At 35.9% G+C, this 16970-nt stretch overlaps 1 protein-coding gene across 1 annotated transcript in view; it reads left to right on the top strand.

Annotated features, from left to right (window-relative positions):
• TET1 (tet methylcytosine dioxygenase 1) overlaps window positions 1–16970 on the top strand; it is a gene marked incomplete at its 3' end in the record, with an annotated part of 130883 nt that overhangs the window by 105146 nt on the left and 8767 nt on the right. The window contains exons 7-10 of the mRNA XM_079900132.1: window positions 6129–6340; window positions 10985–11135; window positions 11488–11574; window positions 15432–15521. Of these exons, the coding sequence (XP_079756258.1) occupies window positions 6129–6340; window positions 10985–11135; window positions 11488–11574; window positions 15432–15521 (540 nt within the window). The remainder of the gene's footprint in view (window positions 1–6128; window positions 6341–10984; window positions 11136–11487; window positions 11575–15431; window positions 15522–16970) is intronic.

Below are 16970 nucleotides of genomic sequence, written 5' to 3'. Positions count from 1 at the left end.
TTGGAAGACTCACAGTTCCATATGGCCAGGCAATTCCACTCCTAGGTATATACCCAAGAGAAATGAAAATGTGTCTATATAAAAACTTGTTACATGAATGTTGATAGCAGCTTCAATCATAATAGCAAAAGTTGATACAATCCAAATGGCAACCAATGAATGGATAAACATAAAGTTGAATATCCATGCAACGGAATATTATTTGGCAATAAAAAGGAAGTACTGATAAATACTATAAACATGAATGAACATTATGCTAAGTAAAAGAAGCCAGAAACAAAAGGTCACATGTTAGAGGATATCCTCTGTCCCAAATAAGCAAAACTTACAGAAATACAAAGTAGAGTAATGGTGGCCAAGAAAAGAGAGAAATTTGGTATGAGTGCTAATGGGGTTCTTTTCAGAGAAGGAAAATGTTCTAAAATTATATATTGGTGGTAATGGTTGGCCAACTCTGAATGTACAAATAACCATTGAATTGCATACTTTGAAAGGATGAATTTCGTGATATTTAAATTACGTTTCAATAAAGCTGATATCAAAAGACAAGTGGATGGTGGGAGTTTCCTGGTGGCGCAGTGGTTAAGACTCCACACTCCCAATGCTGGGGGCCTGGGTTTGATCCTTGGTCAGGAACTAGATCCCACATGCAAGCCGAAACTAAGGAGCCCACCTGCCACAACTAAGAAGCTGGTGGGCCACAACTAAGGAGCCCACCTGCCACTAAGACCTGATGCAACCAAATAAATAAATACATATTTAAAAAAAAAAGACAAGTGGATGGTATTTACAAAAGCCATTTATTTTAAACATTCTTCATTCCAACATTATTCAACTTGGGTTATGATTTTAGCACAAGTGCTAAAAGAATGTGTGATGTTTCACAGATATAACAATTGCATAGCATGTAATATAAGAATAAATATTAAAAAGTGACAGGACAGTAGTCATGATCATTACATTACTCAGATGTTTGGGTGCATCATTTATCATCTAAAGTGAGTGTTGGGCTTCCCTGGTGGCATAGTGGTTAAGAATCCGCCTGCCAATGCAGAGCCCTGGTCCAGGAAGATCCCACGTGCCGCAGAGCAACTAAGCCCATTCATGCTCTCTAGAGCCCGTGAGCCACAGCTACGGAGCCCGTGTGCCTAGATCCCGTGCTCCGAAACAAAGAGAAGCCACTGCAATGAGATCCCACGCACCGCAACGAAGAGTAGCCCCAACTCGCCGCAAGTAGAGAACGTAAGCGCTCAGCAATGAAGACCCAATGCAGCCAAAAATAAAATAATACAAATACATTTATAAAGTGAGTCTGTCATGAGGCCCCAGCTTCAATAGCTTACCAATCAATACTTGTTCCAGTTACAAAAAAAATGTGGTTATCTCCAAAAGTTTTAAAATTTAGACTATTCGTATCACTTAAAATCTGTTTCTGAAATGAGAGTTTCTGTCTTATTAATAGTATCACTTGGTTTTGAAATTTTCATAAAATGCAACCACATTGGGTTTTTGTGGGTTCGTTCAACAAATATTTGACGAGAGCCTCCCATAAGCTGAGTTCTGTGCTCAGGAGCCAAGTATACAGTAATAAAGAGACATAAAATAGTGGGTAATATTTATTAGATCCGAGGTCTGTGCTCCTATAGAAAGGTTAATAAAATTGCTACAATGTCCTGAGCCAGTAAATGACTAAGCAGTTTCTGTTTTTTGTTTTAAATTTAGGTTAAGGTACACTCTTAATCTTAGTGTGATATACATGCAGAAGACTTCAGAAATCCCTAAGGTCACAGAATTTTTCTAAAGTGTACACACTGGTGTAACCAGCAGTCAATATTACAGAAGTACTCTTGCACCCTCCCAGTCACTAGCTACTCCCTAAAGAGTAACCACTCTCCTGCCTTCTAACATTATTGATTAATCTTGCCTGATTTGAACTTTGTATGTAAATGCAGTCTTCTAATATGTATTCTTCTGCATATGTCTTCTGTCGTCTTCCTCACGGTATTATAATTGTGAGATTAAGCCATGTTGCTTGTAACTGTAGATCATTCTCATCTCGTTGAGCCATTCTTCTGGTGGTTAACATTTGGGTTTTTACCAGTTTTGGGTCGTCATCAATAGTGGTGTTATCTTTAGGAAATATAAGAATACATTTCTGTTTGTTATATACCTAGAAGTGGAATTGCTGAGGGGGCGGGATATGCATATGTGCAGCTTTGGTTGATACTAACACATAGTTTTCCAAAGTGGTTATCGTTTTTTTACGTTCTCATATGAGTAATGTACCAGTGTTCCAGTTGCTCTACATTCTTATCAACACTTGACATTTTCTATCTTTTCCATTTTAGACAATCTCCTGGGTCTGTAGTGCTTTTTTAAAGAAGACTTTCCTCTCTTTTTTATTGTGGTAAAATAACACATAATGTAAAATTTACCATCTTAACCATTTTTAAGTGTACAGTTCAATAGTTTTATGTATATTCACATTGTTGTGAAACAGATCTCCAGAACATTTTCATGTTGCGAATCTGAAACCCTATACCCCTTAAACCAACTTCCTATTTTTCTATGGCCCTAGCCCCTAACACCATTCAACTTTATGTTTCTATGACTTTGAATATGATTTGTAAGTAAAATCATAAAGTGTTTGTCTTTTTATCATGGGCTTATTTCACTTTGAATTATGTCCTCAAGGTTCATCCATTTGCCACATGACAGGATTTCCTTACTATTTTTTTTTTTTTTTTTTTTTTTTTTGCGGTACGCGGGCCTCTCACTGTTGTGGCCTCTCCCGTTGCGGAGCACGGGCTCCGGATGCGCAGGCTCAGAGGCCATGGCTCACGGGCCCAGCCGCTCCGCGGCATGTGGGATCTTCCTGGACCGGGGCACGAACCCATGTCCCCTGCATCGGCAGGCGGACTCTCAACCACTGCGCCACCAGGGAAGCCCTCCTTACTTTTTAAGTCTGAATAATATTCCTTTGTGTGATTCAATGAACATGGGTTTGCAAATATCTGTTTCAGACCTTACTTTCAATTCTTTTGGATAAATATTCAGAAGTGGGATTGCTTGGTCATATGGTAGTTCTATTTTTAATTTCTTGAGGAACTTCATACTGTTTTCCATGGCAGTTACACCGTTTTATAATCCCACCCACATATGTAGTGCTTTTAAGTTTTTTTACTTTGCTAGATGACTAATAATGTTGAGCATATTTTCATATGCTCAACATCTGTTTGGATATTGTCTTGTGTTGAGCCTATTTAATTTTTTCAGCCAGTTTTCTACTTTGCTTTTATTACTCATTTGAGGAGGTTCTTTATATATTTTGGGTAAGAATAGTTTGTCGATTATATATATTGCAGCTATGTCTCCCACTGTATTGATTGCCTTTATACTTAATCTTTTGTTAGTTAATGCTTTTGATAAACAGAAGTTCTTAATTTTAATATATTCCACCTTCTTAACTTTTTCCTTTAGGATTATTAAATTTGGTAATCTATTTTAAAATATTATACTATTCCAGGTCTTGAAGGTGTTTTCTTCTAAAAACTTAATGATTACCTTTCATAGTTAGATCTACAATATAACTTGTCACTCGTGTGAAGTAGGCATCAAGATTCTTTTTTTTTTTTCCCATATGGATGTCTATCCAGTACCATTTATTGAAAGACTGATTTTTGCCTTTCACTGCAGTGTCAACTTCGTCATACGTCAGGTGACCATATTTATATGGATCTGTTTTGTTCCATTGATTTCCTTGTCTGTCACTGCACTAATACTAGAGTATCTTAATTACTATAACTTTACAGTAGATCTTGATACCTGGTAAATCACTTTCTCTGTCTTTGTTCCTTGTCACTTCTTGGTCCTTTGCATTTCCATATAAACTTTGCAACAAGTTTGTCAATTCCACCCCCAAACAAAACTAATTCTGGTAGGGTTTTATGTATATATATATATATATATATATATATATATATATATATATATATATATGAATTTATTTATTTATTTATTTTTGGCTGTGTTGGGTCTTTGTTGCTGCGCGGGCTTTCTCTAGTTGCAGTGAGCGGGGGCTACTCATTGCTGTGGCTTCTCTTGTTGAGGAGCACGGGCTCTAGACGCATGGGCTCTGTAGCTGTGGCGCACTGGCTTAGTTGCTCTGCGGCATGTGGGATCTTCCCGGACCAGGGATCGATGCTGTATCCCCTGCATTGGCAGGTGGTTTCTTAACCACTGTGCCACCAGGGAAGTCCCTCTGGTAGGGTTTTGATTGGAATTGTATCAAATCTGGAAACCAATTTCGGGGAAATTGACGTCATTATAATAATTACTCTTTCATGAAAATGGTATCTCTCTTCATTTGTTTAGGTCTTCTTTAATTTCTTTTAATAATATGTTTATAGTTTTCAAAGGTCTTATACAGGTTTAATACTTGTCTTACTCCTTTTAGACTGCTATGAGAAAATATCAGACTGGGTGGCTTATAAACAACAGAAATTTATATCTCACAGTTCTGGGGTTTGGAACTTGAAGATCAGGGTGCCAGCATGATTGGTGATCCCTCCTCTCTTTGTGTCTTCACATGGTAAAAGGGGCTGCATAGCTCTGTGGGGTCTCTTTTATAAGAACACTAATCCCACTCATGAGAGCTTCCCCCTCATGACCTAATCACCGCCCAAAGGCCCCACCTATTAATACCATTGTTGGGATGTAGGATTTATTTTATGAATTGGGGGGTGGACATAAATATCCATATCATAGCAATACTTAAGCAGCTTATTAAACCTATATCTGAATTTAAAGACTCATTATGTTTAGTTTTCCATTATTCACTGAAGGAAATATGCAAGATCTGACAAAGGCACAAATACAATGAATACAAAGCATTTTAGCATTTCCCACACAAAGACTGGATCACTATAACTTTGTTGGTTTGACAACATGAAGATTATCTGGTGTAATTTTGTTTGCTACAATATATCATTTTGCGTTTGAGCTTATTTGAAAGCAAATGTATTCTTATTTGGCTGTTAAAGGACATATAAATATAGAAAAAAATTTTAATATACGTAATTGTGTTTAGGGGGAAGGTCCTAAAGCCAACTCTACTCAAGGGATGCCTTGGTAGCAATGATTGTTAACCATCTGGAGTGACAGAAGAAAGTGATATTGGGTAACTAACATCTTAAGAAGTTTCATCTCAAGTTTTTGTAATATTATAGCAACAAAAATAGAATATTAATTATGCTATTGGGTGCTCCATTCTCGTCACAGGGGTGGGCAGTTTCATCATTTACTGATTAATGTGATCAGTCTCACTGTAAATTTGTGATATATGGAGGGACTTTTAAACATAGTTGGATGGTTTTACATGATGTCAATATTTTAATGTAATTTAAGAAAATAAACACTAGGATAAACACTAAGACCACCGGGCAGTATTTTAAATACTTAGGAATCCTTTTTTAGCAACTCATGGTTATGATGCAGTGTAAGATAAAAGGATAAATATTCAAAATGAATTGTTGTAATTTGCATTCTCCTTGTCAGGTAGACCACCTTAATCTTATGATAAGTTGGGTATGATAAATCCCTGTGATAGCATGGAAAAAAATCACAGGAATTGCAGGAGTATTGCTTTATGTATTAGTTATTCTATATGGCAAAACCATTTGCCCAAGGAAAACATCAATAACTTTCCTCAGATGCTAAATACAGCGCTCAGAGTTTATTTTTAATGCTGGGAGTACTAGGTTATTTCTATCTAGCTAGATTTGTCCTGTTGTGGCAATTATGGAAGAGCAGATGAGTTAATTAGGCTCTTTTCCATGGGATCTTCTGTTGTCTGTTTTGCAATACTGTATCAACAGTGAGATAAAACACAGACTGCTTCCACAGATTTCTGCCTGTTGTTTGTTAGTCAAGTAACCTTGGATACCCTGTGATGAGTTGTATGGAGGCAGCTAGTCTAACACCTGAAGGTCCTATAGGCTTCAACCCTTTAAGAAATAGTAATTTTTTAAAAACTAAAATGTAATGATGCAGAGCTTTAAAAACAATATCCACTGCATTCAATATTAGGTTTCTTGTTTTCCATAAATGTATGCATTCTGCTTTGGCAGGTTTTAAGAAGAAGCAGCGATGAAGAGAAAGTTCTTTGTCTCGTTCGACAGCGTGCAGGCCACCACTGTCCAACAGCTGTGATGGTGGTGCTCATCATGGTATGGGACGGCATCCCTCTTCCAATGGCTGACAAATTGTACTCGCAGCTTACGGAAAGTCTAAAGTCATACAATGGTCATCCCACAGACCGAAGATGCACTCTCAATGAAAAGTAATCAAATCTGTTTTGTACTGTTTTGCCATTCAGTCTATTATATCATGTTAAATTAACTACCAACTACATATGTTATATGGGAGAACAGAATTTTAGGTATTGTGCAACTAAAGAGTGAACATTTCTTTAACGAGAGACTTGGTTTCATAGTGGGCTAAGACCATTTTAGGATATTCTCCTTTAGAATATTCTTTTCTTGCTTCTCTCTTTGGTACCTGATCCTTCTCACCCCTGGAGTCTGGAGGAGAGAGGTTTTTCTATAAAGGAACAGCTCCTCCATAAGGAATTGTACAATTTTGCATTTCCTATAGCACTGTAAGAGAATATCTGTTTTTCTACAGTTTTCCAATGTTGTCAAACTTGAGTTTTTGCCCATCTAATAGAGGATAAATCTCATCAGTTTACGTTGATTTGAATTTTTCATATTATGAATAAGAGTATTTTTTCATATGGTTAAGAGCATTTGCCATTTGTTTGTTTTTTATTTTTTAAATTTTGTTGACGTATAATTGATTTACAATGTTGTTTTTAATTTCTGCTGTACAGCAAAGTGATTCAGTTATATATATATGTATATATATACATATTCTTTTCCATTTATGGTTTATCACAGGATATTGAATATAGTTCCCTGTGCTATGCAGGAGGACCTTGTTGTTTATCTATCCTATATCATAACAGTTTGCGTCTGCGAATCCCAAACTCCCAGTTCTTCACTCCCCCACCCCTTGGCAACCACAAGTCTGTTCTCTATATTTGTGAGTCTGTTTTTGTTTTGTAGGTTTATTCATTTGTGTCGTACTTTAGATTCCATATGTAAGTGATATCATATGGTATTTGTCTTTCTCTTTCTGTCTTACTTCACTTAGTATGATAATCTCTAGTTGTATCCATGTTGCTACAAATGGCATTATTTTGTCCTTTTTTATGGTCAGCCATCTGTTAATTATTCTACCCCCTATTTCAAAAGGAGTGTTCGTTTTTTCTCTCCCTTTGCGATTTAATTCTAAATGCTTTTGCCACTTTGATATTTGTCTTTTTACTTCTGCTATGTCACCTTTTGCACGTTTTCTTTTTAATGTAATTTATTGTGTCTATGTTTCCCCTTATTGTGTCTGAATTCTGAGTGGTATTTAAGAACATTTTTCTCTCACGTGAGTTATAGAATAATTCACCCGTGTTTTCTTTTATTGTTGAAATTTGAAATTTTTAAAACGTAAATCTCTGATGCATTTCAAATTTATGCTGGACAGAAGTGGGAAGAGGAGATCCATTTCTATTCTTTTTTCCATTTATCCCAATACTACTTACTAAAGAGTACTTCTTTTCCCCTTGATTTGAAATACTACCTTATACAAAAACTGTATATAATGGAGTCCTCTCTTTTATATGAATTCTGTATCACTGTCTGGTCTTTTCACGTACCAGTACCACATTTTTTAAGTTATAGAGGCATTATAATATATTTTAATATTTGGTAAGGCTAGCTCACTATTTTTGCTCTTTTTCAAGACTTTCTTTGTTATTTTATCTTTGTGCTTCCAAATGAACTTTATAATCAATTTGTCTAGTTTTAAGATAAATCTAATGGTATTTTTAATGGGATTGCATTAAATTAACTTAGAATAAACTGACATTGTTATGATATTGAATCTTCCAGTCCCATAATATGATTTTTCTTTCCATTTGTTAAAGTTTACTTTTATGTTCTTCAAGAGTGTTTTGTGTAGTTTTCCTCATAAAGTTCTTTCTTTTTTAAAAGAAATGTCATTATACAAATTATAAACAAAATATATATCATTCACTCTCTAACCTCCACACAAGATTATTTGTGTACCTTCCAGAACATTCCTTTATGTTTAAAATCATTTCATTATATTTTTGTTAATCTTCCTAATCCCAAGTATGTATACATCACTTATTTTTTGAATTTTTGAATTTTATTTTATTTGTTTTTTATATAGCACTTTCTTATTACTTATCTATTTTATACATATTAGTTGTATACATCATTTTTAATGTTTCTATTTTATTATGTGGATTCACAATAATAAAATACCTCTTGTATAGAAACAGTTCTAAATGATATACATATAAACTTATTTTTCCCAAGAATTCATAAATAGTTTTATTCTATATCACTCAATGTATATCTAGCCTATCACTTTTAAAAAATTTTATAATTACAGAAATGATGCAAGAATATTTCAGTGAACTCTTATATACCCCTTACCTAGATTCCACAAATGTTAATGATTTGTTACATACATTTATACACATGGTCACACATACACATAAGCTTACATGTTATTATCATTATTGCTTTTCTATACTTTCTTTCAGAATAATTTGTGAACTAGTTGCAAACTTTATGACTTTTCCCCCTAAATAATACTTCAGAGGGTGTTTTCTAAGAATGAGGACATTCTCTTACTTAACACCAGTACAATTATCAAAACCAGGAAGTTTCACTTAGATAAAATGCTATTCTCTAATTCAAATATCATCTATTCTCCAGTAATACTTCATACTAATTTTCCCCTACCCATGATTTATGGATTGAGTTGTTTTGTCTTTTGGGTCTCTTAATCCTTTTATCTGAGTCTTTTTTTGTGTTTCGTGGCATTTCCTTTTTGAAAAGGACAGGCTAATTTTGTAGACTGTTGCTCAATTTTGGATTGTAGGATTGTTTCTTCCTGATTTAATTCAGTTCAGGAATTATTGGCAGGCCATAATATTAGGAGCTATTTTAAGTCTATTTGTCTCATCATTGGTGATGTTGACTGTTTAACAGAAACTTTTAGGTCTCACAGTTAAGAGTTAAACTACATTTTTCTACTTGTTTGGCAACTTCTTTGAAATTCTGCAATTTCAAATTTACCTTCTTTGATCCTATTTATATCCTATTTTTCTTCCTTTTCAAGTTATTGTAATCTTTTGCCCCTTTAAAAGCATATATTCCATTTTAGTGGAAGTTAGAATATTTAAACTATTCCTCCTTCCTTTTTTTCCTTCATAGTGTCTTAAATGATCCTTTTTACATTCAAATATATCAGGCATTTTCCTGACTTTCACAACTAAAAATACTTATAGTTTTTTTTTTTTAAGATTTTATTTATTTTTGGCTGTGTTGGGTATTAGCTGCAGCACGTGGGATCTTCTTTGAGGTGTGCGGGATCTGTCGTTGTGCCACGCGGACTCTTCCTGGTGGTTCTCAGGCTTCTCTCTAGTTGTGGCGTGTGGGTCTTCTCTTCTGTAGTTGTGGCGCGCAGGTTCCAGAGCACATGGGCTCTATAGTTTGCGGCACGCCGGCTCCAGTTGAGGTGTGTGAGCTCAGTAGTTGTGGCACCCGGGCTTAGCTGCCCCGCAACATGTGGGATCTTAGTTCCCTGACCAGGGATCAAACCCACATCCCCTGCATTGTAAGGTGGATTCTTTACCACTGGACCACCAGGGGAGTCCAAAAATACTTACAGTTTTGATCTCTAAATCTCTATATTCTTTTTACTCACTGTTTTTTAAAAACGTGTGTTTTTTAATTGTATTTTTTTAATTTAAGTAATTTAATTTTATTTATTTATTTATTTTTGTCTGCACTGGGTCTTCGTTGCTGCGTGTGGGCTTTCTCTAGTTGTGGCGAGCAGGGGCTACTCTTTGTTGCAATGCCCGGGCTTCTCATTGCGGTGGCTTCTCTTGTTGTGGAGCACAGGCTCTAGGCTCGCGGGCTTCAGTAGTTGTGACATGTGGGCTCAGTAGTTTTGGCTCACGGCCTCTAGAGTGCAGGCTCAGTAGTTGTGGCGCACGGGCTTAGTTGCTCCGCGGCATGTGGGATCTTCCCGGACCAGGGATTGAACCCGCGTCCCCTGCATTGGCAGGGGGATTCTTAACCACTGCCCCACTAGGGAAGTCCCTGTTTGTATTTTTAAGTCATATAAGTACTAATTCCATACTATTAGAAGTTTCAAGCATTATGCAAATAGGAACCACAAGGGTGTACATTCCTTCTTTGGTTTCACATCTTTGTGTGTATGTTCTTATCATTGTCATCCTTAGTATAGAGTCATTTTGGGGTTTCAGAAATGCCCCCAAGGTTATAAAATTACTCAGTCGCTGAACGAAACGAGCTTCCTCCTCAATTTTTTCTCATGACATTTATAAAGGCTTTCTTTAAAATTGACAAAGTGATTTCACATACAACACATATTATCCTTAATCAGTCCTCACAGTAGTATATCAATGTCATTTTACAAAGGAAGGATGAAGTCCAAAGAGATAATGAGATGCTTTAATTTTCACTTCTGACAGGAAACCAATCTTGGATTAAAATCCAGGCCCTTTATTTCCCTTCCTTGGACATCTCCAAGTCAAACAAGTTATGGATATATCAGATCTGTATAGTTTGTTGCCTTTTATTTGTATTTACAATCTTGAACAAACATTTCAATTGAAGATTTAGTTATATTCAAGTGCAGTTAGCCTTGTGTTGTTAACATAACACTACTTTAAATAAGTAATAAAATAGATGTGTTAAAATGATTTCATTATCCATCTATACTTCTATAGTTATATGAACCTGAAATGTTCTATTTGAGGTATTGTCCTACTTTATCAGTTCATTCCCTTGCAATTACCATCTTACAGTCGTACCTGTACATGTCAAGGAATTGATCCAGAGACTTGCGGAGCTTCCTTCTCTTTTGGCTGTTCTTGGAGTATGTATTTCAATGGCTGCAAATTTGGTAGAAGCCCAAGTCCTAGAAGATTTAGAATTGATCCAAGTTCTCCCTTACACGTAAGTGTCCTTTTTACTTATGAATTGCACAATGAATATATAAGTACATTCCTTTTAAAAAATTTTTTAATCTTAAAAAAATTAAATATTAACAAGTAGTGACAAAATAGTAACTATATGTATATATATATATATATATATGAAAATAGTTTAAAATTCTAAATAATGTAGGTAAAGTCTTTAACTATCAACCCAAATTCCAATTGTCCCTGGCTCCCTCCTTCTTCTCCCCTAACCCCAAAGAGAATCACTGTTAAAAAAAAATCTAGAATTTTATACCCAGCCAAAGTAGGAAGAATAAATAAAGCTATTTGCCAACATTTCAAAGACTCAGTAAGTTTACTACCCACAGCACTACTATGAAAGAATTACTAAAGGACGTAATCCAGAAAGAAGATATATGAAACCGGAACCAATCTGTCCGGAACACGAGGCCATGGTGAGCAAAGAAATTAGTCAACCTTACTGTTAAGTTTAAATAAGTTGAGTACTTACATTTTTTTAATTGAAATAACAATAAGTATAATTCAATATTCTTATCAAATCAGGGGTGGGTAGGTAGTGGGAGGGGGTGGGGCACCTATATAAACTAAGTGTGGTAATGTTTTATGCTTTGTTTGGAGTTGGGAGGATTTAGATACTGATTAACTCCAAGATCAGTGTTTTTCAAACTTTGTGCTGTGACCATGAGTAAAAAACATTTTATAGTACAAACAACTATACAGGCATATATATATTCAAGTAAATAAATAAAACAAAACAATACTTCACCTTATTATATGTAGCAAAAATAATATTTAGATATTAAAAAGTTAATATATCCTATATAGTTATTGCTGAGGATCACTATGATTCAGTAAAATATTTTTTATGAAATTTTATTTCTCTTTTAAATGCTAGTTTTGACCTACTAAACTGATTTCATGGTCCACTAAAGAGTCATGACCCACAGCTTGGAAAACACTGCTCTAGATATTGTCAGAAAAACATATTTGAGAAGTGTATGTTTAAAAATTTTTTAGATGAATATGAATAGAATTTATAACATTTGAACTAGTGGTGGAAAAAAAATCCATTCATCAGTCAGCAAGGTTAGTTTAAAAAATCATTAGGGGCTTCCCTGATAGTGCAGTGGTTAAGAATCCGCCTGCCAATGCAGGAGACACGGGTTCGAGCCCTGGTCTGGGAAGATCCAACATGCCGCGGAGCAGCTAAGCCCGTGAGCCACAACTACTGAGCCTGTGCTCTAGAGCACACGAGCCACAACTACTGAGCCCGCGCGCCACAACTACTGAAGCCTGCGTGCCTAGAGTGCGTGCTCCTCAACAAAAGAAGCAACCGCAGTGAGAAGCCTGCGCACCATAACGAAGAGTAGCCCCCGCTCACCGCAACTAGAGAAAGCCCTCGCGCAGCAAGGAAGACCCGACGCAGCCAATACATACATACATACATACATACATATATACATACATACATACATATATACATAAATAAATAAAAAATTTATTTAAAAAATCATTAAGATACAGGATAAATAGGAATCGATAAAACAGCAGGAATTAATCTAATTGTATCTATAATACAAGGAATATAACATACAAGGAAAGCTCAGAATAAATAAATAATCCCTTTAAAGAGACAATCAAAATTATTTGGTTTTTCTAGAGTTCCCATTTACTGTAATAAATGAAGGAAATGACTCTAGACAGAGAACTATCCTTTGCAGATAAAGTACCTTAGAAGAAATCTGACAAGAAGTTTATCAGAACTTTAGGGAGAAAACTATAAAAATTGCTAAAAAGACATATAAAATACCTGATAATGAGAAGATACCATGTTCAAAGGTCAGAACACTTGATAATGAGATGTGAATTCTCCCTTAAAATTTTTTTTTCCAAATAAGTATCTGATAAAGCTGTTAGTATACAAATATATTATTTATATTGACATGACTGTTAAATTTTTATTCTATAACAAATAACTCTGTTATATAATGAATGTAAGATCAGTTTTTGCTTATGGTTATTATTAACAATGAGTAATGTTTATGTAGTGTTTATAATACAGGAAGAAGCATTCCTCTTTCCAGGAACTGACAAAAGGCCAGTGAAGCACAGCAGGCAAGGGAAAGTGAGGTGCATAAAGCGACCTTGTAAACCATGTCAAGAATTTTGGAAGATCATTGAAGACTTTTAAGGCGGAGAGTGATATAATTAAACTTTTCTTTTTAAAAAGGGATCTCTCTGGCTGCTCTGTGGATTGGAGTTGGCCAAAAGTTGGTATAGCAAGATGGGCTAGCTTTGACAACAGTCCAGGGAAGGAATAGTAGTGACTTAGAATATGGCTGTGACAGAAGAAATGATAAGCAGTGGTTGTTCTGGAAAGATTTTTTTTAATTAGGTACTATTCCTTGACATAGGATATGCTGAAACAGGACCAGGTTTATAGAAGGCAGATTATTAATTCAGTTTGAATGCATTGGCTTGGAGATTCCTAAGAGAAATCCAAGTGAGGTTGTCAGGTCATTAATAAGAACCTGAAGAACCTGAAGCTCAAGTGGTGGTCTGTGGTCCAGGTGGTAATTGTAGGCATTGATGTGGAGAAGATGGTCCTAGAGATGAAGTACAGGGTGAGAAGGGCAGAGGGATGTAGGTGTGAGCCCCATTAGGTAAAGATCTGATAAGAAATCTCTATCCGACATATTCATTCTAATGAAACCATTAGAAAGTCAGGATTTTTACAATATGAATAAAGAACCTACATTCAAAAATGATACTAATAATCATCTATTTAAGTTTCATTTAATTAGCTTCTTTTTGCCTACTTTATTTCATTTCCACATAATAAATGAGATATTCCATAAGATGACAAATTGCCCAGTCTGACTTGTGACACTGAATGATTCTTAATACTCTATTAGCAGTAAAACACAATTACCCCACCCAATATTTCAAGTGTTATAAAATATAATAAAGTCTTTTTAATAGGCATTTAAATAATAATTCCTGAGTTTTCCTCAAATTTATAATTAATGTGTGAGTATAGCTAGGAAGTGTTTTTAAAGTAGGGGTCTGACCTCCCTGACTATATTTATTAAGCTACATTGAGTAACAAATACATAATTAGACAGATGAATGGAACAGAGCAATCTAGATATAGACCCTATATATACATGAATATCCTTTTCAATGAAAGCACCAACATAAATGAGTAGGAAACCAAAAGGATTATCACTGATGCTTTGCAGTTGCCAAGACTGAGGCTTGTTAAAAAGCAGTCAAGAATTAACTTCCTGTGTCTATATTGGCTTTGGTTTTTATAATAGTCTGCTTCATACCAGAGATGACCTGGTCCACATGAAGGCTTCCTTCCTGAGTTCTAGGCATCCACCAAATCTCAAATGAGGCGGAAGCCTTCAAACCTTCTTAAGTCCTTCATTCATCCTTGCTGTCAGTTCTCCATCACTTGTCTTCTTAGATGTGACTGATCATTTATCAAGTCTCTGACTTGGTTTAGGATATAATCATCTCTGAAAAACTACCACAATGGTTTTCCAACTATTGTTGCCAAAGGCTGCTTTCTCTTCTTCGAACCTCATGCTGTCATCAGTGACATTTTTAATATTCTTGTCATGACGGTTTTCCTTTGAAAAAATCTTACATGTTTCTACTGTCATTAGAATCTAGAATCTTGAAATGGTGTTAAGGCTTCTCCACAGTTCTATCAGATCTTCCTCAATTTATAGCCATTCCTGTGTAGAAAAGAAAACACTGGTTTTAGACAGCCCATTGCCTACTTATAACGTTTGAAGCTCTTAACACAGGATCTGATAACACGGTATGTGCCTTATGTGTGTTGCTCTCCCATCTCTGTTATAGAAACTTGTTTCACTGTCAGAATTCTTCCAAGTCTCCACTTGTTAGCAGGAAAATTGTCTTGATTTACTTCACGTGCCCTGTACTATTGAATAAATATGAAATATGGTTCTTGTTTTTAACAACATGAGCAGTTTTGCAACTTACCTCTAACACCAGTTAGATTTCTCATTAGCTGATAACATAGACTTTTAATTTCAAAAGACTAAATGCAAGCATAACAGTGACTAATAGTTTAGATTTTATGAAAACTATCCATGTCATTTTCTATGGTAGCTCTTTTATCTGGGTAAGTATGAACCATGCATCAACCACACATCAGCAATGATGTATAATTCGTTTTCATACGTTATATAATAAACTCATCACTCATCTTATATGTTATTATGAAACAACTTTTATGGACTGTCTCTTCCTTTAGGAAAAAAACCTTGAAGATAATTTACAGAGTTTGGCTACAGAATTAGCTCCAATTTATAAGCAGTATGCTCCAGTTGCTTACCAAAACCAGGTATGTTTTGGTTCCTTATACAGTACTCTTAAACATGGTTGAAATTTATATCTAAACAATGTCATTGTTAATAGAAAATTTTTTCAAATCTGAACTTAATGTAGATCTTTTATCAGACAGCTTAAAAAATTGTCTAGCGTTTTTTAAAAAGTCTATTATGGGGCTTCCCTGGTGGCGCAGCAGTTGAGAGTCCACCTGCCGATGCAGGGGACACAGGTTCGTGCCCCGGTCCGGGAAGATCCCACATGCCGTGGAGCGGCTGGGCCCGTGAGCCATGGCCGCTGAACCTGCGCTTCCGGAGCCTGTGCTCCGCAACGGGAGAGGCCACAACAGTGAGAGGCCCGCGTACCGCAGGAAAAAAAAAAAAAAGTCTATTATGGCAATTGAATTAAATCTCCAGAGTGACAAAGTTATGATTGTTTCTAGGAATAAAACTTATAAAAGCAGAAATGCCTCATCAAGAAAGTAATTGGGAAGTGGTGGAGATGGGGAGATGTTGGTCAAGGGGTACAAACTCCCACCTATAAGATAAATACGACCTGAGGGGGGCTTCCCTGGTGGCACAGTGGTTAAGAATCTGCCTGCCAATGCAGGGGACACGGGTTCGAGCCCTGGTCCGGGAAGATCCCACATGCTGCGGAGCAACTAAGCCTGTGCGCCACAACTACTGAGCCTATGCTCTAGAGCCTGCGAGCCACAACTGCTGAAGCCCACGAGCCACAACTGTGGAAGCCCGTGCACCTAGAGCCCGTGCTCTGAAGCAAGAGAAGCTACTGCAATGAGAAGCCCGCGCATTGCAACGAAGAGTAGCCCCCGCTCACCGCAACTAGAGAAAGCCCGCGCACAGCAACAAAGACCCAACACAGCCAAAAATAAATAAATAAATAAATTTATTAAAAAAATATATATATGACCTGGGGATCTGGTGCCCAGCTTGGTGGCTATAATTAACAATACTATATTATATACTTAAATGTTTTAAAGACATCCTAAATGTTACTTCTACACACCAAATAATCGTAATTATGTGAACAGATTGCAATGTTCACTAACCTTATTGTGGTAATCATTTTGTAATCCATACATGTATCTAATCATCACATTGTATACCTTAATCTTACATATGTTGTATGTCAGGAATACCTCAATAAAACTGAGTTGGGGGAACACATTGTTTTAAAAAAGAAAATGAAAAGACCACCACAGATTGGGAGAAAATAATTGCAAATCATATATCAGAGAATGGAGAAAATAAGTGTGTAAAATACCTAATTTTAAACATAGGGAATTCCCTGGCAGTCCAGTGGTTAGGACTCTGTGCTTTCACTGCCGAGGGCCTTGGTTCAATCCCTGGTTAGTGAGCTAAGGTCCTGCAAGCAGAGTGGCGCAACCAAAAACAAAAACAGAAACATAACCAGAAGTCCATATTTTTTTAAATATTTAATAAAA

The sequence above is a fragment of the Stenella coeruleoalba genome, assembly GCF_951394435.1.
Source record: "Stenella coeruleoalba genome assembly, chromosome: 16".
In the NCBI taxonomy this organism is placed as follows: domain Eukaryota; kingdom Metazoa; phylum Chordata; class Mammalia; order Artiodactyla; family Delphinidae; genus Stenella; species Stenella coeruleoalba.
Note: the sequence above shows the minus strand (reverse complement) of the source record. Positions and strands in the feature narration are given on the sequence as shown.